The sequence below is a fragment of the Sinohyriopsis cumingii genome, chromosome 16 (genome assembly GCF_028554795.1).
Source record: "Sinohyriopsis cumingii isolate HCF-2022 chromosome 16, ASM2855479v2, whole genome shotgun sequence".
Taxonomy (NCBI): Eukaryota; Metazoa; Mollusca; class Bivalvia; order Unionida; family Unionidae; genus Sinohyriopsis; species Sinohyriopsis cumingii.
The window spans coordinates 4010747-4032376 of NC_142976.1; the positions used below are offsets into that span (position 1 = coordinate 4010747).

The 21630-nt window shown below is 38.1% G+C and overlaps 1 protein-coding gene and 1 long non-coding RNA gene across 2 annotated transcripts in view; one reads left to right on the top strand and one right to left on the bottom strand.

Moving 5' to 3' along the window:
- LOC149779842 (uncharacterized) overlaps nt 1-14364 on the bottom strand; it is a 53279-nt gene extending 38915 nt beyond the window's left edge. Inside the window, exon 1 of the long non-coding RNA XR_016414946.1 lies at nt 13106-14364. This is a non-coding gene — a long non-coding RNA (uncharacterized LOC149779842). The remainder of the gene's footprint in view (nt 1-13105) is intronic.
- On the top strand, nt 9575-17288 carry LOC149779843 (toll-like receptor 1). Its single transcript, XM_089936517.1, has 2 exons — nt 9575-12259; nt 14385-17288. The coding sequence occupies exon 2, from the start codon at nt 14863-14865 to the stop codon at nt 17197-17199; it is 2337 nt and encodes a 778-aa protein (XP_089792643.1). The 5' UTR covers nt 9575-12259; nt 14385-14862; the 3' UTR covers nt 17200-17288.
- The last annotated feature ends 4342 nt before the right edge of the window (nt 17289-21630 follow it).

Genomic DNA, 21630 nt, shown 5'->3' on the forward strand with positions numbered 1-21630 from the left:
GTTACAACACGAATTGCAGTCCTTGATGGATCTCCAAGATTTGTCTGAAACAGAAAAATCGCAAAAGTACGGTCAACTCTTGCAACGACTGCAACTCTTTCACCAGAAAGCTTTAGACGAAACAGCTCTACCCACTCTGAAAGATTTTAAGACCTTGATGAAAAGTCCAGCACCATCACCAGTACCAGTACCAGTACCAGTGACCAAGACAGAAAAAGGAAAAGAAGAAGAAGAAGAAGGGTTTCAAACTCCACCAGAAAAAGTACGCAAGGTAACAACACCACCTACCTCCAGAATTGGTTGGATTAAAAAGATGATGGCCACCCCTTCTTCATCACAAGAGAAAAAGAAAATGAAGACAGAAGTGAAACAAGAACCGATATCCCCCGCTCAGACATCCTCCTCCTCTTCAACACCTATTGCCGGTCGCACACGCAAAGCATTGCAATCCAAAAAAAAAATACCCCAAGAGAAAAAGAGTAGCATCCTCCAAGAGTGGGTGTTTTATTAACACACCAACCAACACAAAAAATGGAAAAAGTCTTAGCCAGCATTTACTACGATCCCTCCCATCCTGCAGGTTACGCAGGAGTTCAAAAATTGTATCGTGCTGCCAAAACGCGACTGAAAAGTCTCCGTTTGCCTCAAGTGCAACGATGGTTACAAGAACAAGCTACCTACACTTTACACAAACCCATTCGACGCAAGTTTGCCAGAAGTCGCACCCGAGTGGAAGGCATCGATCATCAATGGCAAGCCGATTTAGCCGATGTCTCTCATTTGGCCAGCTACAATCGTGGCTACAAATATTTGTTTTGTGTCATCGACGTCTTTTCCGAATTTGCCTGGGTCGTGCCCTTGACTTCCAAATCGAGCAGCGAGTTAGTGCGAGCCCTGCAACGAGTGTTGAAACAAAGCGGTCGTCACCCTCTTCGATGGCAAACGGACAAAGGCACCGAATTTCTGAACCAAGCTTTCCAAAAAGAATTAAAGAAACGTGACATTCATTTTTTTACCACCGAGAATCCCGAAACCAAAGCCAGCATCGTGGAACGTTTTCAACGCACTTTGAAAGAACGCATGTGGAAATATTTTACGCATCACCACACTCTGAAGTACATCGACATCTTACCGCACCTGGTGCAAGCGTACAACCAATCTTACCATCGAAGCATCGGACGTGCCCCGCAAGACGTGACTCCCGACAACGAAGTGTTGGTGTTTGAGCGCCTGTTTGGTACGTCCCCGACGAGGGCTGTCCCCAAGAAAAGTGGAATGTTGACCGTAGGAGATTGGGTGCGCATTGTCAAAACCAAACGCACTTTCGACAAAGGTTACTTACCTAACTGGACGACCGAATTGTTTCGCGTCACTGGACGAGTGCATGGCCGTCATCCTGCCGTCTATAAATTGGAAGACATGAACGGAGAAGTGCTCAAAGGAACGTTTTATTTGCCCGAGTTACAACGTGTCACCAAAAAAGAAGACGACGTGTACGACATCGAAAGCATTCTCGAACGCAGAACCCGTAAAGTGGGCAAACGACGTGTCAAAGAAGTCAAAGTACGTTGGAAAGGATATCCGCCGAGTTTTGATTCTTGGATCGACGCTTCGCAAGTCATCGGCTATAAAAAGAAGTGACCATCATGCCTTTTCACACAGACGCAGCTACGTCGACCACTCCTCCTTCACCTAGTTCTTCTGTGCAAGATTTACAAAAACAACCCTTGTGGGTGTGGTGTGGAGAACGTGTGCCTAAAACGCAAATCGTCTTTTTCTGCCAAATCTTCGTGGTGTATTGTGTAATCGGGGCAGCCATCGCCAATTTGAGTTTGCAACAAGGAGACAAACAATTGTGGACCATTTTATTGAGCAGTTGCATCGGTTACCTGCTTCCTAATCCCTCCCTGAAATTCACCTCGAACTTGAACCCCGGGAACCTTGTGTCCAGTGCCAGTGGCAGTCACCACTTCAACCACAACCAGAACCCCATTTTAGACGGAGACACGCCTCTGACGTCCACTAACCCCTCGGACAGCCACAGAACTCTGGAATTATGAGTCACCAAAGCCAATTTTACTTAACTTTACCCAGTGACAGTTCCATGGAGGTGTTTCCCAAGAACACGTTGTGCTGTTACACGGCCAAATTACCTCAGGCCATCCAGTTAGATCACGAAGCCCATTGGGAAGTGGCTTTAGTAGAAATCATTCACCCGACCCAAGTCCTCAATGTCCTTCCCAATCAAAATTTTTTTGATGTGGAAGTTCATGACGAGCAAATGCAACAGTGGATGGATAGCAATGTCAAATATGACAAGAAAACCTGTACACAAAAGTACACCACCTATCACTTGTTCATTCCCCCAGGCTATTATTTTAGTGGTCAACATTTGGTCAGCACCATAGCCTCCAGGTTTAATGTCGTGTTTCTGAAAGATTTGGAGCATGTCAACAAAAGTGTCACCATGGAGTACCACAAAACAGCTCGTCGCTTCTTGATGAAATTTGAACGAAGTAAAATCATGTCCATTTTATTTTGTCCTGAATTGTTTGACATGTTGGGCGGAGACATGGACATGAGAAAGGCCATGCTCAAGAAAAACGAATTACCCATCGTTTACGACAACGAGTCTTTTAGCAAGTTATTTCGTGCCCCGGTAGAACTGAACCAAGGACTGAATTTGATGTTTGTGTATTCCGATGTGGTGGAGTACAACGTGGTGGGACACACCTCCGTACCGTTACTGCGTGTCATTCCTTTCAAAGTGGATTCTGCCACGAACACTGACGAGGAAGGTGGAAACACTTACCACGTCCACCGCGAATTTGTCCATCCTCACTATTTGCCTGTCAGTAAGTCGTATTTGGACACGGTCAACATTGCTATAAAAGGAGATCTGGGACAAAATATTCCATTCACCAAAGGAAAAGTCACGGTGAAACTCCATTTTCCAAAACGGTTCTCTCACGACTCGTAAGTAAGTCATGTATCCAGTGTACCGAGGGGTTGCTCGACAGCGAGGACACGGCTTAGGAGACATGTTAAAATCTACCTTTCGTTCGGTGGCCCCGGTGTTGAAACCAATGGTGACACGCGGATTGCACGCCTTGAAAGATGCGGCACTGACGCAAGGCAAAGAATTTCTCCAAAATGTCATCATCGACAAACAAAACCCTAAAGAAGCCTTCATGAGGGCAGGCAAAAATGTCTTGCTGCAAACGGGCAAAGACATTTTAGGCCAACGAGAGACACCTATAAATGCCCTGCACGCTACCGAGTCAGGCATTCAGCAAGGACAAGGCAGAAAGAGACGACGAAGAAAACACCCTTTCACCAGACTTCAAGCGAGAAAGGCCAAGAAATGAAGAACCGTTCGAGACTTAGACGTTTTCGATTATTGAGAAAAGAGACAAAAAAATGATGCACCGAGAATCTTGCGCTTGTTCCAAGACGGAACTGGACCTGTTTGCCATGCCTCCCACGATGATGATGATGCAATAATCCCAGTGGGTGGAATTTCACCCCGTCTCCTCACTGACCGATTCCGCTCCCATCGAGTTTGAAATCAAAGGACAGCCCGAAGATTACATCGATCTGAATAGCAGTTACTTGTACCTGAAAGTCAAAATTCTAGATAAGACTGGAGGTGCTATAGACGATGAAGCAGTAGCTCCCGTCAACAATTTCATGCAATCCGTGTTCAGTGGAGTGGACTTGTACTTGAATAACAAACTGGTCAGTAGCAGCATGGATACTTACCCTTATCGTGCCTACCTGGAAAATCTCTTGACGTACGGAATAGATGCCAAGAACACTCATCTCAATGCCTGAGTGGTATGGGAAGCTGACGAACCTACCAAGTTTGAAATATTGGAAACTGATGAAAAGAAAGACAACAATGATGGATTTGTAGAACGAAGAAAGAGAATCACGGGAGCCGACACAAGTTTAGAACTGATGGATCGTTTGCATTTGGACATGTGGTTGCAAGAAAAGTATTTGCTGAACGGGGTGGATGTCCGCCTGAGACTGAATCGTAGCAGTACCGCTTTCCATTTGATGGCTGATAGTGACGGTTACAAAACCAAAATCCAAGAAGCCAGACTCTACGTACGCCGTGTGGAAGTGTTACCTAAAGTGGGAAACGACATCAGTCAGACGTTGAGCAGAACGACCGCCAAGTATCCCATTCGACGCGTGGAAGTGAAAACCTTCACCATTCCCAACGGACAGCGATCCATGATCGAAGATCATCTGTTCCAAGGACAGTTACCCAAACGTTTGATCGTTGGTATCGTCGAGAATACAGCCTTCAACGGAGCTGCCGAAAAAATCCTTTCTACTTTCAACACTTTGGCGTGTCCAAAATCTAAGTCAGTCGCGATGGCAAGACCTTGTGTACCCGACCTTTCGAACCTGACTTTACCAAGAAGAATTACTTGAGATCGTACTTGTCCCTGTACGAAGCCACCGGACAGTTAGGAACCAATACCAGTCACGGTATTACGTACGAGGATTATGCAGGAGGCTACGCTTTGTGGGCTTTCGATTTCACTCCAGACCAAGGCAGCGACGAGGGACATTTCCACCCTATAAAATCCGGCCAGATTCGTGTGGAAATTCAGTTTAAAGACCGAGACCCTGATGAAACGGTGAACGTCATCCTGTATGCAGAATTCGATAATACCATAGAAATCAACAGTTTGAGAGAAGTCATCCTAGATTACTAGAAACCATGGAAGACTGTTATCCCTCTTTACCTAGTGGAGAAACTTTTAGTGTTGGATTATTGTTAAAAAATGTTAGAGTTGTTGTTGTTTAGTGTTAAGTGATTTTTGAATAAAAAATGTTGTGTTTTGAAAAAATTGTTTGATGTTATATTGTTGGATTATTGTTAAAAATGTTAGAGTTGTTGTTTAGTGTTAAGTGATTTTTGAATAAAAAATGTTGTGTTTTGAAAAAAATGCCTTTGTCTTTTGTTTAGCTATAAGAATGTTGGATTGATGCTCTTTCATTTCTTACTATCCCTCTCATGACACTCACTAAACGTTGCGACTCAAAAACCGTGTGGGGGATGTTTTCCTTCACGTCCGCGCTTTGACTTTAAGAACCTGGGTTGTTTCCAGTCTAACCATCCATTGTCGACTCATCCTCCTACGAAGATGTGCTCCAAACTAGCTAAGCTCAACGAACCCTACGTGAATTTGCATAGGGTCAGACACAGTCTGATACCGAAGCCAGAAGAAATAGAGAATGTGAGAATGTTAAAAATCACTGAAGACCTGATAGAAGAGCTCTTCAGAGAAGAAATGAACAGGGAAAAAGAAGAATGGACAGAGAAGTACAGACTTCAGAGACAGCAGCAACAACAACAACAAGAGCAGCAGCAGCAACCTGAAGCTGACAGAGGCTTTGTCGATTGTCGTATCGACACCAAAGAGTTCTTCTTCTCTTTTCGAAGAAGCAGACCTATCGCCAGAAAGTCTATCCTCAGAGGACATCGCATTCTTAGAAACTAAAAAAGAATGCCATAGCAAACAAAAAAAAAACAGCCCTTTTCAGGGCTACCCCAATACTCTAGAAAAGAAATAACGATCGATTTGCCAATGTGTGTAGGTAGAGTAGTGTGAAAATAAACACTAACTCTTTTTTTAAAAATGTGAGGGTATGTGTTTGTGTGTTTGTGTTTGTAAGTGCTTAAGTAAGTTGGTATGGATAGTAGATTAAAATGATGTCTTTTTTTTGGTGTTTGAGGTGTATATTTGGAGTTAGATTGAATTGCTTTGCGTATGTGGATAGTCTATTGAAGTGATTTATAAAAAATTTTAAAATAGTGATGGGTAGCATAAAAAAGTGAGTGAGTGTTTCTTTTAGGTCCGCGCGTTGTTTCTTTTGGTCATGATCTAGGTAAGATCAATTTTATGTTTTTTAGGGGGATGTTTTCCTTCACGTCCGCGCTTTCACTATAAATTGAAACTCGCTGGGCAGTCTAGCTACCCTTGTTGATTGATCAACACCAAAAATGAACACGAGACTGTCTAAACTGTTGGAACGTCATGTGCATCTGGAATATGCCAGGCACCTGTTGAATGAACTGGCCGCGGAAGCCATTGTGGAAGACGGAAGGATGAGAGAGGAGGAGGAAAGAAGAAATAAAGAAGAGGAGGAGAGAAGATATAAAGAAGAAGAGGAAAGAAGATACAAAGAGGAGGATAGAAGATACAAAGAAGAGGAGGAGGAAAAGGAGAGAAGAAGAAAAAATTTCAGAATCCCAGAAACCGAAAATTGGGATTCTGAGGCCACATATCCTGCCTCTGCTCTCTCCCCCAAAAAGGTAAAAAGTAACTGGGGGACAAGATGTGTATGTGGCGCCAGGCCTGGAAGGTGTCACCATTAACCAGGTGTCCATGAAGTTCCAAAAAAAACAGCCCTTTTCAGGGCTACCCAATACTCTAGAAAAGAAATAACGATCGATTTGCCAATGTGTGTAGGTAGAGTAGTGTGAATATAAACACTAACTCTTTTTGAAAAAAATGTGAGGGTATGTGTTTGTGTGATGGTGTTTGTAAGAGCTAAGGTATGGTTGTGTGAATAGTAGATTATGGGTTTCTTTATTGTTTATTTTGTGTGTTTGTGTTTGTGTTTGTAACTGCTCACGTACGTTTGTGTAAATAGTAGATTATGGGTTTGTTTATTGTTTCTTAGCGTATGTGGAGAGTATAGTTTTGGTTTTATTATATGAAATGAGAAAGTAGGGGATGTTTTCCTTCACGTCCGCGCGTTGTTTGGTCTTGATCTTGGTAAGATCAATTTTATGTTTTTTAGGGGATGTTTTCCATCACGTCCGCGCTTTCACTATAAGAACCCACGAAGTTTGATGTTGGAACCATTCTAAGGAATAACTGAGACAAAAATGACTCAAGTATCAGTTCTATTTAATTTATTGAGAGACATCTATTTCTGGATAATGGATGTAGAATATGTTTTAGGAAGAATAGAAGAGGAATGGAGACATGGAGATATGAAAGACTTTGTAACGAGTTAAGTTCAAGGCCTAAAGACAGCAAGAGATATCATAGCAGGGATGATTGAAGAAGAAGTCAGTAAGTCAAGGGGCTTCATTAACCCACCTTACTTCAGAGTGGGAAGTTTGAAGGAAGCACTGGATCATGTCATCCAAGTCCGGTGCTTCCTAGAAAAAATATTGTACTGGACAGAGTGGAGAAATGTAAAATGGGGATTGGAAAAGGTGAAGAAAGGGGAAGATCTGATGAGAAAAGTAATGGAGGAAGAAGTAGAGAAGATTAAAGTGAAATGGAGGGAAGAAAGAAAAGATGTGGAAAGCAAAAAGAAACAGACAGAGTTTGAGAGGATGAATGAGAATTGGATCAAAGTCCAGGAAAAGTTTAGAGCCTTGGGCCATCCAGACTGGATGCCAGAGGAGAAAAAGAAGAAGAAAGGAATAATGGAAAAAGTGAGGACTTGGTGGAAGAAGTTAAGGAGTTAGAAGAAGAAGAAGAAGAAGAAGAAGAAACCCAAAGGCCCTTTTCAGGGCCAGCCATATTTCTCGAAAAGAGATAGCCTTTCAATTGCTTACCCCTTTTTTAAAAAAAAATTTAAAAAAAAAAAAAAAAAAAATCTCAAAAGCCCAAACTCTATTCCCCATGTTAATTTCCCCTTGTCGCTAGACAGACCCACACTATAGTTCCATGTTAAATTCCCCTTGTCGCTAGAGTGACCCACGATTTATTCCCCATGTTAATTTCCCTTGTCGCTAATCTGACCCACGATTTTTCGCCATGTTAAATTTCCATTGTCGCTAATCTGACCCAGGGGTCTCTGTAATGCTAATTCCCATTGTCGCTAATGTATCCCACCTTACTACTAGTGTCTATAAAGGCTTTTCCAAATCCAGGTTCATTCCTTAGTGAATAAGAGTCTTTAAGCCTGTATTGTAGATATCTTTAAGTTATATCCATCTTTCTTACGCTTAATAGTGCTTTGATCTTTTAGTGAGTTTGTATTATCTTACCTGCCATCGAAAACTAGTTTAAATTATTATATACCTTTCCATCAATTTATCTGTGTGTGTGTGTGTGTGTGTGTGTGTGCAAATACATCAACTTTCATTCTCCCTTTACTGTAGATAGTTTGAAACATCTGAATATATGCATCCACATTTTATCACCATCACTACCACTAATGCTACTATGACTACTTCTTAGTTCTCAAAGTTGAAGAGACCGGAAAATAAGAAATAAACTTACGATTTAAAAGTGCATGTGCAACATTATTAATTAATTAATTAATTCATTCATTCATTCATTCATTCATTCATTCATTCATTCATTCATGTTACCTTAATAATGTCGGTTCGTTAATGATCAAATAAAATATAAATGAAAGGACGTTCTTTTTAATAATATAAAGTTCATAAATAATAACTATCATTTAATTTTGATAATTTTCTCCCATCTTATTTCATTTAGGAATAACGTCATAACTGTTACGGATTTATACTTTTTCTGGTTCTTCCTCGAATAGTCGCTAAATTTGACTGCAGAGAAGGAATGAAATATTCGCCATATTTGGTTTAACATTCCGAAATGGAAAAAAGACACTCGATTTGTTTGATCAGTTGATGCTCATTCAATAATTATCAGTCCACAAGTTTTATTCAAACTGAATTTCTTACATCAAATAATACCACTCCAAAAGATTCCAGGTTGTTTTTACGGATAAATATACCTCTGATTAATGTTCTAAGCAATGTTCTTCAAGGCTCTATCGTTGATCGTATTCTTTTGCTATTGTTTATCAATGATTTAGCTTTGTATTCAGTACACTCTAGCACTGATTTCTTTGCTGGCGATCCTACATTCAAACATATGATAAATCTCTCAACTTTCTAGAACATAAACTTAAAATCAACCTCAGCAATTTATCTGTTTGATGTAGACAAAACAGAATATGCAGCATTACATCTAACGATATGTATGATAATTGTAACAAGGTGGCAAATATTCACTAACACAGATTAGTTTTTCACTCAGAATGGCTGAAACTTGTCTAGTGTTTAAAAAAAAGAACTTCTTAGTAAATACATTCATCAATAGCTGAGCTGGAATTAACACATCAATCACCTGTGTGACATTATTGTCGAAATTTCCGCTTCCTCAGTCACTTAAACTTTTTTTTTTATCTATACGTAATATAACGGAAAGACAACATATACCGAATATGTGGAAATACATAAAATTATAATCTTTCAACAATTTATAAAGTCTCGAAAGAAACTGTACGAATAATCTGACAGAAGTCAATCAAAGAAATGTAACCTGGATACATATGTACATTCATTTTACATGACAGCTCAACAAGCATTGAACTGGCATGCGCCATAAACCCAACTGTTTAAAATAATCTAGTAGGGTACATTTGGCATGAAAATAATATCTGCCATATATCCGCATGGTTTACATATCTGGATTATTGACCCTTGAATATAAAACAGATATATGTGTAACATTGATGCATTTATTATTGCGTTATAGTCGTGATAATGAATCACATCAGTTTTATATATGGGTATTAAAGAAAGAACATATGAGTCCTGTTCGCTTGAAAGGGTGTTTGGAGGAATTGTCCCACACCTGATCCCAAGAGCTGTTTTTATTAAATATGAATATATTCTGCTTTTCTACTTATATATCTCCTTGCATTTCTTCCTAATGTTACCCCCACCTGTATTAATCTGGTTGCTGCATTTGTATGGGAAACATGAAAGAGTTGTTCTGAGTAAATACTGCACGACCTCGGGAGTGCAGTATTAATCCGAAAGAGTTCATATTTTCCCACACAAATGCAGTAGCCTTATTATTATACACTCATTTTGTTTTTTTTTCCTAAGGCTTAATAATAAAAAAGAATACACTACAAGAAATAAAGTAAATTACTTTTGCTGTATTCCAAAATAAATACACAAACGTAGAATCATCAATACACGATAACAATATTAATGCGCACATATCACCGCCCAGCGACCTTTGAACATTAGTTTTAAAAAATCTTCCTTTTGTCTACTTAAAATTGAAATTTAGGGTTATATTTTGAATGAATGGGCATTGAAACATCTTATTCATTTAATCTGGATTAGATGGATTTGATTTTCTGTTGATTCAACTCAATTTTTCTTTTCTGCTGGTGATAGACTGGATTTTCTTTTATAGCTGAGTCAATTCTGTACAAAATGCATGTGATTTGAGCAGTAGACTGGCATGGATCAACCGCACTTCTGTTCCTGTTCTGTCATTAGTGGCTTGAAATCAAAAGGTGAGAAACGGATTAATTCTTTTAATTGAAATGATCAAAACTACGATATACAAGATAACATTTATTTCGTTTTGAGTGCAGTGAGGATAATGTGATTTCAGTTGGACATATAGTCACAATTACAGTATAATTTCGCGGTGTATGTCAAGTTTTGGAACGAATCACATGGGTCAGGACATTCGGATTTGCAGAACTAACTAAGACAGTACATTTTGAGGAAATTCATAATGCATAATTGAAGTATATTTGTATTCCCTCCTTATTACCAGCTACAAGAAGACATGTTTATGCCCTGTCACTTGCATGCTTGATGTTGCAGGGATCCCCGCTATGATTTGTATGGCTTCAATCGCTAACCTAGTATTTTATAGAAAATAGTTAAATGGGGAAAATTGCAAAGCAGCTGTTGTGTAACAGTCCATTTAGCATGCGGAACTAATACTTTTTCGTCGTCTTGGCTTTTATCTCTGATGCTCGTAATTTCCTACTAAAACCTTATTTTTCTCGAATTTAGAGTTTTGACTGACTTATAAAATGGCACGTTTCTGATAAATATGCAGTAGCCCTTGGCTTCAATAATCTTTCCTGTTATTTCTGTAGACCCTAGAGAGCATTGATCATAGTCTGAACCAATCCATGTGCGAAAGGTTACGAATATTTTTCCTAAATAACTGTTCAATTATCAGAATGGTTTTTTCATTTACTGTAGACAATACAGTTTGTTTTAGTTCATTCAGAAGCAAATCTAATCAACCAAAAGCTAAAGCATCTAGTATATGAGCATACATTATTTGTTTACAAAGTAGTTCCTCATTCACGATACTATTCTGAGGCACACGGGTCGTGCAGTATGAAGCCGTGAGTACGGAAAAATACTGAACGATTCTTACAACGTACAATTAACGGAGAAAAAATGAGCATATAATAATTATGCTTCTCCTGCTATCTCGCTATATCTGTCTATCCATATACCTACTGACCTTTGAAGGTCACTTGTACATGCATATCTGCCCCCCCCCCCCCAGTCTGACTCTTTAGGTACAGACGGTCATACATGGGAATCAGTCTAACATGCACTTTTGCAGTTAAAGCTCTCTATTTGTCTTTGTATCTGTCTGAATATCCCTTCTTGAGAGGCAAAACTAATACAAAGTGAGGTATATTTGATACTATACTGTAGTATAATTCACAACAACAATATAATTATTTATGTATGCTCAAGGTCCACTTCACCTTGAGACACACAGTCTTATTGTCTTTTTTGTAATAAAATCAAATTGTGTTAACATTAATACTACATTTCTACTATTCTTATTCCAATTTGGGATATTAATATTAATACTTAAACCGTCAGTTGACTAGGCCGATATACTGTACAATTGACTATGCCGATATATACTGTACAGTTGACTATGCCGATATACTGTACAGTTGACTATGCCGATATACAGTACAGTTGACTATGCCGATATACTGTACAGTTGACTATGTCGATATACTGTACAGTTGACTATGCCGATATACTGTACAGTTGACTATGGCGATAAACTGTACAGGTCACTATGGCAACGGCTAATGTCAACACCAATAATATTGCATGCTTTTCATGTTTGTATTGGTTTCTTTTTCAAGTGTGAAAATTGTGCATTTTGTCGAGTGTCACGCATTCTCTTTGTATTTTGAACTTAAGTATCAATTATGAAAATATATGCAAGTTCAGGCTTTGTTGTAACTGAAAGTAACATGACTGTGAAAATTGCTTTCAAGCCCCCGAACATCCGAGTGATGCATGATCTCATAACTATATTAAACTGAATCATTTTAAGTCGATGAGGAAGAAGCGAATATGCATTCTTAATGGCTGTGGAACAACTTTAAGTGAATATACCTGGCGGAGTAATGTAATAACTTTTTCCAAATCCAGGTACATCCTCTAATACTTCTTGATGTGAATCTGACTTACTAACGTGTATCGGTTAGTTCTATCTCTCAATCTCATGCTTATTAGTGTTTTGATATTTTGATTGAGTTCATGTTTTCCTCCCTAACCATGAACACCTAGTTATATATATATATATATATATATATATATATATATATATATATATATATATATATATATATATGTGTGTGTGTGTGTGTGTGTGTGTGTGTGTGTGTGTGTGTGTGTATGTGTATTGACAGATAGCCAGACAGAGAGAGAGAGAGATATGGAGGTTGGTAGAGGGGATTGTTTGCATAGTCCTGTGAGCGAATAGCTTACGCCGAAGGAAATATAACAGTGAAGAGCAGTCAATGAAAATATTCCAAAGCAAACATGTATAAAACAAAATGAATTTTTATACATCTTTTAAATGAATTTCCGTGTCAGCTGATTTTAGCAGCTCTGATAGCTTTACCATTTTAAATACTATGCAAGGCATATTAATGAAACCATAATACAATCTACAGGCACAATGTGAGGTATTCTGTTTTGGTTCATTCTGTTACTACAGAAAGAAATATGTGTCCTATTGAGTCATCCATGAAGGCAAAGTTTTCCACACATTTACCGAGCGGGATGTGAAGCAAAGTACTATCGACCTGACTAATTAATATATCAGTGTGAATCTACTAGGTCTACGGAGTGCATTATTATATTGCGTTCATAGTTTAGGCTTTGACAGACTTCACACATATGCTTGACTCTCTTCAAATTATCTTTTACAAAATTACAATGTAATCATTATTCAAAGAAAATTAAACTCTTTATCAAATATGCCATGTTCACCAGTATCCAAGTGTATGCATTCAAATATTTTCCAAACTTCCAGACAGTGACTTGTTGATGATGACGAGTACGAAGACTTGCATGATGCAGAAAGTTCGGGTCCATATTCCAGTCTTGATCTAAAGCGTCTCTTCCAAATAGCGAACAGTTGTTCCAATATTCCTCTTCCAAATATGTTTCTACACAGAATATAGGGTATCCACGTATAAGTGGTAAAACATGCAGGTGGTTTATCTTTTAAAAAAGCCCAAAAGTATCTTGGACAAAATCAATGCGTTCACACCTTGTATTATGAAATCAAGAATTCTTCTGTTGAAAAAGATTTCAATGCTAACGTTAATTTTTATTTTGCCGAGTTTATTTTGAAAACTTGAATTTCGTTTTGTTTACACAACTCTCAATTGACAACAATTCAAGACAACTTTGTCACTCTTTGGGTGTCTACTGATTCTGGCCTTGAATGTTTCTTGAATATGAGCAACTAGACGGTGTTTCTTCTTCGATGCTACATATTATTTGCCGTAACCAGAGTAATGGAGACATGATATAATATTATAATACATTACCATTTGGTGCTCAGTTCGTCAGGTATTAAACAATTGTGTGTGGCTCTTGCACCGTCATTGCTTGAAACCTGATCACCATATATCCGCTAGAACAGAGGACGTTCATTTACAGTGTTTAAAAGCTGAGGATGGCAAGTCAACTCCATTCGAGTTTGGAGTCCTGATTACACTAAGGTTTAAAACAGAACATTGAAATTTTTTATTAATTTAAAAATATAGCGATAAATAAATACTGAAATGTTCATTTGGTCATTTTAATAATAATAATAATAATAATAATAATAATAATAATAATAAGAAGAAGAAGAAGAAGAAGAAGAAGAAGAAGAAGAAATAGAACAAGAAGAAGATAGAAGTACTATTAGTGTTGCACCAGAACTACAACTAATGATACAAGTAGTTGTTCTGGCGGTTGTAGTGCTTTAAACTACAATGGTATTAAATATGCATCAAGAGAGAACAAAAATATACGATTGGTCAAACAGCACAAGGGTAGATATAAAGTATATAATTCAGGCAAATTTGCGACTTCTATTCTGAGTATGCGTATATGTATATATGTAAAATGAATTGATGGATATTTCTTGTAGAACTTAAATTCTGTTGACTCTGAAAGGTGGTATTTCTTCAATGATATGCACTAATGTGTAAAATTACTGGACTTATCTTGATATAGGCAAATGATATACGATATTATCTATTTCTTTCTTCAGCTGTACAGATCTCCAGGTAATAAACCATTGTTTGCGGTCAAAGATGTCGACATTACTTAAAATCGGACCTAAGAGTATCGATCTGAATAGAAATTGATGATTTCCAGTATAGAAAAACGAGAAAAGCATGTCAGCGGCATTTTTGTTCAAGCTACGAATGGATTGAGAAGAAGAAGAAGAACATTAAAAACAATAATGAAAGAACCGAAACAAAGCTCCATAATTCAAAAATTATCAGCAGCTCTATATACCTTCAACTAAACCTGCTTCCGAGACAATCGCATTATATTTGCCAGTGCGATTTATCGATACCAAATGGGCATCAACTAAGTTTGGAAACTGGCATTGACGGCTTAATAATTTTAGCTGAGTCTATTTCCAAAGAGGAGAATAATTGATTAAGGAAGGATAAGTCATTTCAAATAACCTGCTTTTTAATTATTTTTTTCTCATAACATTTAACATAACATCTTATTAGATGGAAAACATTGGAAATTCCAGGAGCATAATTTTATGGACGTATTTTCTGTTCCTTTCGACTAGTAGAGTAAACATATCATTTGCTTGCCCGATTGGTTGTTCATGCTTTAGAGAAAATGGAAGCCTGTTAGCCTGTGTCAAATGTGTCTTTGTTGCAGAAAATCCGGAAACTTATAACTTATTTCCCTTTGTCCTACCTATAAATACTAGTGTTGTAAAATTACAACATTTAGTAGCCCAAAATGCAATAGCGCAAGATTTTTTCACACGAGTATCATTTGACGACCTGTCTTGGCATCATGTCAAAGAAATCACAATTATTACTGATTCATATGATTCATATGAAGAGTCAGCTCTATCAAATAATACCCTACGTGGTTTGGATTTCTTGAAGGTTCTAAGAGTGAACCAACAAATTGCATCTCTAGAGTCTGGTGTTTTTCTAAATACTCCAAACATCGAAAATTTAGACATGAGTGGCAATCCAAAACTACGGATGGCAGACGTGATAAGAGCGCTCAGATATGCTCTTCCAAAGTTAAAATATTTGGACATATCTCGAATTCAACGTGTGTCAGGAGAGCCACTGATTCTCGGAAGGGAGTTTACGGAGGCAATTAGGAATAAACCTCTTGAAATTCTGAATATCAGCGGGACGACAGTAGTATCATTGGATGACGCTTTTAATTACCCATCTATCCAAGTGTTTAATTTATCGCATAATTCATTGCTCTGGGTACCACGTAGTCCCAAAATTGATTGGCTTCCAAATTTACGGGAATTTGATATTTCTCACTCGTCTATTCCAGAGTTTGGTGATATGCCTCCCATCCAATCGTTTCGTTCTCCTAAGCAATGTTTAACTAGCCTTAAGTCGTCTTTGAGATGCATTTATGCCCATGACATCATTCGTCGCTTCCAGATACAACTCATAGGTGCATTTTATAGCTCTCCCTGTGAATCTGCCTCAGTAGAATTAATTGACATCAGTAATACAAATATTAGATGGCTAAATATTAGTACGAATTTAGTGCTTTTCAATTTACAAGTTTTTATCGCTTCACGGAATTCTTTGGGATATATTTCACCGAAATTAATTCAATCCTTTCCAAATTTGCGCGAACTTCATCTAGAACGTAACAATCTGAGCACTATGCAATACTTTCCTGATTTTGAAGTTATCCTTTCAAATAATCATGCTCTGGAAAGTCTTGATCTGTCCTGGAATAGTTTGAGTTTTTTGCCCAGGAAATTATTTGTTTCTGTTGCAACTCTGAAAGAGTTAAATCTGCAAGGAAACATCATCGTGCATTTTGACGTTGAAATTAGAGATTTGTACAACTTGAGACTACTAGACCTAAGCGACAATGGTCTTACACTAATAAGTAACATAGTTATTCAGGATCTGGACACGATTCATAAGAGAAGGTTAAACATTACGACGTCGGGCAAAACTTCTTCCACGAACAATTCCTTCAGCTTGTATACAACATGCTCCGGCGCTGCATTCCGTTACCAAGAACGCGATGATCTTGTTATAAATCTCCAAGGAAATAAGTTTGATTGTTCTTGTGAACATATTCCAATCTTGACATGGATTACTGAGTCAAAAATAAATTTTGAAGGTAAATTCAGACATAAATGTGGAGAAGGGTTTTACATTCAGGAACTAGACAAAGGCAGTGTCAATAACCTAGTTCATTATTGTAATCATCAAAGGAATCTGCTAGCTATTCTTGTGCCACTCATCACTGGAGGTTTGACAATTGTTAGCGTTGTACTGATTGTAAAATGTCTGTATAAGAGGACCCTATTGGGCCAAAAGAGAAAAAAGTACGACAATAAACCTGAAGTCCGATTGGAAGATTTAGTGCTCAAGAGATATCGTGCTTTCCTGTCATTTTGTGCAATGGATGAAGATGTTGCTAAAATATACTTTTATCCTACATTGTCTCGTGCTTTGGAGGAATACTTCGGAGAAAAGGACATTTTAACATTTGGAGAAAATTGTATGATTCCTGGCAGAAAAATTGATTTAGAAATTGAGAGATGTTTTTCGCAAAGTGATGTTATAATTTTTATAGTTACGTTAAATTTTATTAAGAATTACTGGTGTAAATTTGAACTAGACCATGCAGAATATACAGAAAAACCTACAATTTACTTAGTTGAAAATATTGTATTGAAACAAAAGATGCCATCTTGTTTGAGAAAACTAAAATTCCGTACACGAGCAACTTGGAGAAGAGAAGAGAACGCCATTAAGATGACACCAGATTGGGAAGTGATTACTCGGCAAATTTTGGACATTGCTGAAGCTGTAAAGCGGGAGTAGAGGTTATAAGCTTTGTTCACATATAACACTATGTTTCATTGTGTGCTTTACTTCATCATTTATGGTGCATATGTTGATATTTTCAAGTACTGGAGAATTTATCTTTTTTATTATTTATGAATAATATCTGTTCATCTTATAAGCCAGAGAGGGAGTAAAATTAAATGGCATTTATTACTTGGTTCATAAGATCAAAAACTCCCTCTCTCTCTCTCAAGTAACAAAGACCACTTATTTTTTTTTCTCTCTCTCTCTCTCTCTCTGGTTTATAATATCTCTTTCTCTCTCGTTTTGTGTTAGCAGGGGAAACTTTTTGAAAATATTTCTGAGACCGAAAAGTTGAAAAAATCCTACTCTGTATTGTAGAAAAGGAAAACCCTATTCTGGCCATCATTCTAGTTTCAGAAAAATATAATTTGATGAAAAAGAAAGTAAAATGTTACTTGCAGTATTTTGGAAGGAGCCCTCTGCATCATTTTGATTCTTCTTACCAAGTAGAAATGGCATCTGCTTGCTTGATCACTTCTGTATTCCGTGTGCTTGTAGATTGGTATCAGAACATATGATCCCACCTCCTCTTGCAGTGAAATGGACTTTATCCAAATGATGCTATCAGTCTCACAAGATGTCCCAAACATATATTTACATCATGGTGAACCAAGCACGGTCAAACTACATATGACCATGTGAAATGTATATTGCTGTTTTGCCGCTGGCTCTTTGCCCCCCCCCCCCCCCAGTCACAGACTGTTTTTTAGAGTTCGGGTGTTCTCAGTGATATAATGGAAAATTCTAACATGCACATCTCTGCTAACCATAATTATTTTGGGATAACCTTTATGATAATGTGCGTTAGATTGTCATTCCGTCTCTTGTCTTGACGCACCTTCTTTTTGAAAAGTCATACACTTCTGGTTCTCGAACGAACGCATTATCCAATGACATCATGACCACAATAATTCCTTCGGACAAATTCTTTTTTCCTAGTCAGTTAGTCATAACTATTTTAAGCTCAGCGAATCAACTTCTCGCTACAACAGACATTGTCAGCTTTTAGAATCTATTATTAGAGAGAGCTCTAGGGTGATATAACATAAAACAAACATTATTTTAATCGGTTGTGTGGGCAAATACATTATACTTATTTCAGACATAACTTGTAAACGAGAAATCATTATATAAAAATATGAGGAAAAGAAATAGATGAATGAAAATGACAATACATTAGAGCACCCCGAATGCTGATTTGTTTTAAAATTGAAAACGCAAAATGTATTTTATAACACCGCAATCCCTGTACTGCAGACAATATAGTCCATGAAGTTAGACTGCATGAATGACTTTGTCATCTCAAGAATGTCAAAACTGGTTTACGGGGAGGCCTTTTGCGAGTCGTACCGGCTAGTCAATGAACTCTGCCTGAGGGTATTCTGCAACTTGTCCAGGATAATCGAAGACATTTTCCTCTACGTCTACGAGACGTTATGTGGCCTCCAACAGCCTTTTTCAAAGCCATTTAGGATGCAGTTCAGGCAGCCCCTAATGAATCCGAATTTGCAATCACGGGATCCGTAACCCCTAAAAATGTTCTAGTAGCTGCAAGAAATGGAAATATTTTACCAGTCTTTTGAAGCTGCGTCACCTCAGACTTGGTTAACTTTAATGTAACCGAAGTGTTGTTTTGTTCGAGTTACATTAAGCTAAGATGGGTTTGGGTCAACCACAAAGAGTCATTTCCAGTTTAAAGTGTCGGAGAAAGATATAATTTTACCCCGCAATTGTTTCGTATTGCGCTCTTTATTTTTACAAGCTCTTTTGGGCTAAGGCCAACCTGAACTTTGTGATAGGACACTATTTTAAGCCATGCTGTTTACCTACATCAGCAACAACTCTTGTTTTTACAATGGCGGCAATGCCCTCATTCGACAATCTGCGTCCTCTAACAACATTATCTTATCAGTGGCAATTACAAAAATGCATCTGCAACCGCCTGGGATGAGAGATCGTGCGAAGACTGTATAGGTACAAGCGTTCCAACCAAAAGGTACTAAACTGGGTACAATATGCGAAAGTAGTAGTATCATTAGGTTTTTTGTGGACTTAAGCAGCTAAAATAAATCTTATATGCCCCATGACTTTACTCTTAAATCATATACGATTTAAGCCAGTGCACAATAACCCGTGGTGAGTCTTCCCCGACGTGCACACAAATGAATGCACTGCTGTAGATGCCTAACACTATGATTATTGATTATTATTAATGAGTAAATGTGAAAATTCATTGATAATATTATTAGGGAAAAATTAAAGTGTTGACCTTCACTATTCTATCGAGTGTGTATAACGAAACGAGTGAATACTATAATGATTACAATTATGTAATTGGCGAATACAGCAATAGCAGCGAAGGCCATAAAACATAAATTAATTAAAGAGATGCCTTTATCACTATAATGTAACAATGGAATCCACACTCACGGACCTTCAGAGGTGCTTCGAAATGACTTGCAACGTCTCAAAGCGAAGCAGAGCAAGCATTGGGAAAGGTTCTCAGAAGCTATTACCAAAAATAATGAAGCAAAATCTATCGACGAAATTTACAAGCTTTCAAGCACACAAAGGCATTATGGAATGAAAATGTGCAGAGTCTGGTCGTATTCGAGTTCATGGAATCCCATTGATGGGTCATTTTGAGCTGACATCATGTTGAAAGATATTCTATTCAGGTTCTCAAAGGAATTTTATTGTGATTCCGCAAAGAACAAGTAGGTGCATTTGCAAACGCCTGGTTTACAATTTAAGGATTACCATACACAAAAACAGTGTACATCGCTTAATGTACTCCGTAAAACTTTTATCCCTCATTTGAATCATGACCTCATTATCCATGTACCACCGCATGAATTGGAGAAGACGAAACAGCTTGTGCATATAAGAACTTCAATGGCATTATCACGTAATCAAGGCAAAGGTCTATGCTTTGCATAATATAAACTACGCGTCAGAACTTTACGAATAATGGAAATCATTTGATTGCGTTACGTGTTGATCTAGGTGTTCGGTCATACCTTACATGTGGTACAGGAGTAATATATCAGAATAAGCTTTGCCGACCGTGCGGGTCTATTCGCTTGTATTGTTGTGTGCGTCTTGAAAGATTGGCTGAAACTATGATTAGCGGACAATAATACCAAAACCCGGCAAAAATTTTTGAGATCTGCAGTGATGCAAAGAAAAATGAAAGTCCCCTATGTTATCAACGAGGACTACGAATGCTTCACTGTTCCAGTGAGTATTGAATGTTCCAACAATGCTCAGTCAAATATATCGCAAGTTGCTGAACATGTCCGATGCTGGTTTTGTTTCACTGTCGCTAGATGTGACGAAACGGTTGAGCACCTACTGTTGTATTGTGGCCAGGACTCAGTTAAAGTGTTTATCGAATCGCTCTAGTTTATTAAGAAATGAATCCGACAACAGTTCTCTTCGCCCGCACACATAATTATGACCAATGTAAATATTCATAAGTTTTTCACTGCCACTCATTACTGATTCCTTGATGGTCTATTTTACACAGAGCTGAAAAGTTCGTGACCGCTATCACATCACTATTGCGTACAGAGGATTCACACACATCGCATGTAGCCTACGAAGTTATCCAAACAAAATACAAATTCCATAACCCGCACGGGTACGATGGTCACATGATAATGCAAGTAGTTACAAAGGCATCGAATGCACCAATAAGCGTCATCCCAGATACCATGAAAAATATTACGCTCAGGCTCTGACAACTTAATCTTATCGATTTTCTAAAGTTCCTGAATTCCAGCCTAGATAATCTCGTGAAAAACTTTCAGCAAGAAGCAATGACTCGTTTTAAAATCATTCATTAATATGGTAAAAGTGACCATGAAAAGTCCAAGTTACTTACCCCCAAAATAATCTATTGCGGCATTCCGTTCATCGTTGTCTCGCAGAGGTATAGAAACAATGTTTGGCCAACGTTTGGTTGTGAAAACCTTGCTGACCATAGTGATCTAAATTTGCTCCTGGACGTGTTACTGTCTGCGGATGTATTAAAATATTTCATGCTTTTGCCATGCGAGAATACAATCTTGCGCGCGTTTGTAACGGGATATGTCATGTGCGATTGTCAAAAATGTTGGAAACGCCCGAATTGCTTACTGATACTGACCAGCATCTGTTTGTGGAAGTTGGTATCTGCGGAACGATTTCTATGCTAAGCCACCGATACCCTCGCGCAAAGAATACCAACGTCGACGAATATGACCTCTAAGTCACAAACAGTTACTTGAAATATCTTGGCGCCAACAATGTTTATGGTTGGGCAATTATGCAGCCTATACCTGTGGATGGGTTGGAATTGAATGATCCCGTAGACACAAACATTCTCAAACACGGACAGGA

Excerpts from the sequence above, each read along its gene's own strand:
- LOC149779843 (XM_089936517.1), top strand. The coding sequence starts at position 14,863 with ATGGAAAACATTGGAAATTCCAGGAGCATAATTTTATGGACGTATTTT.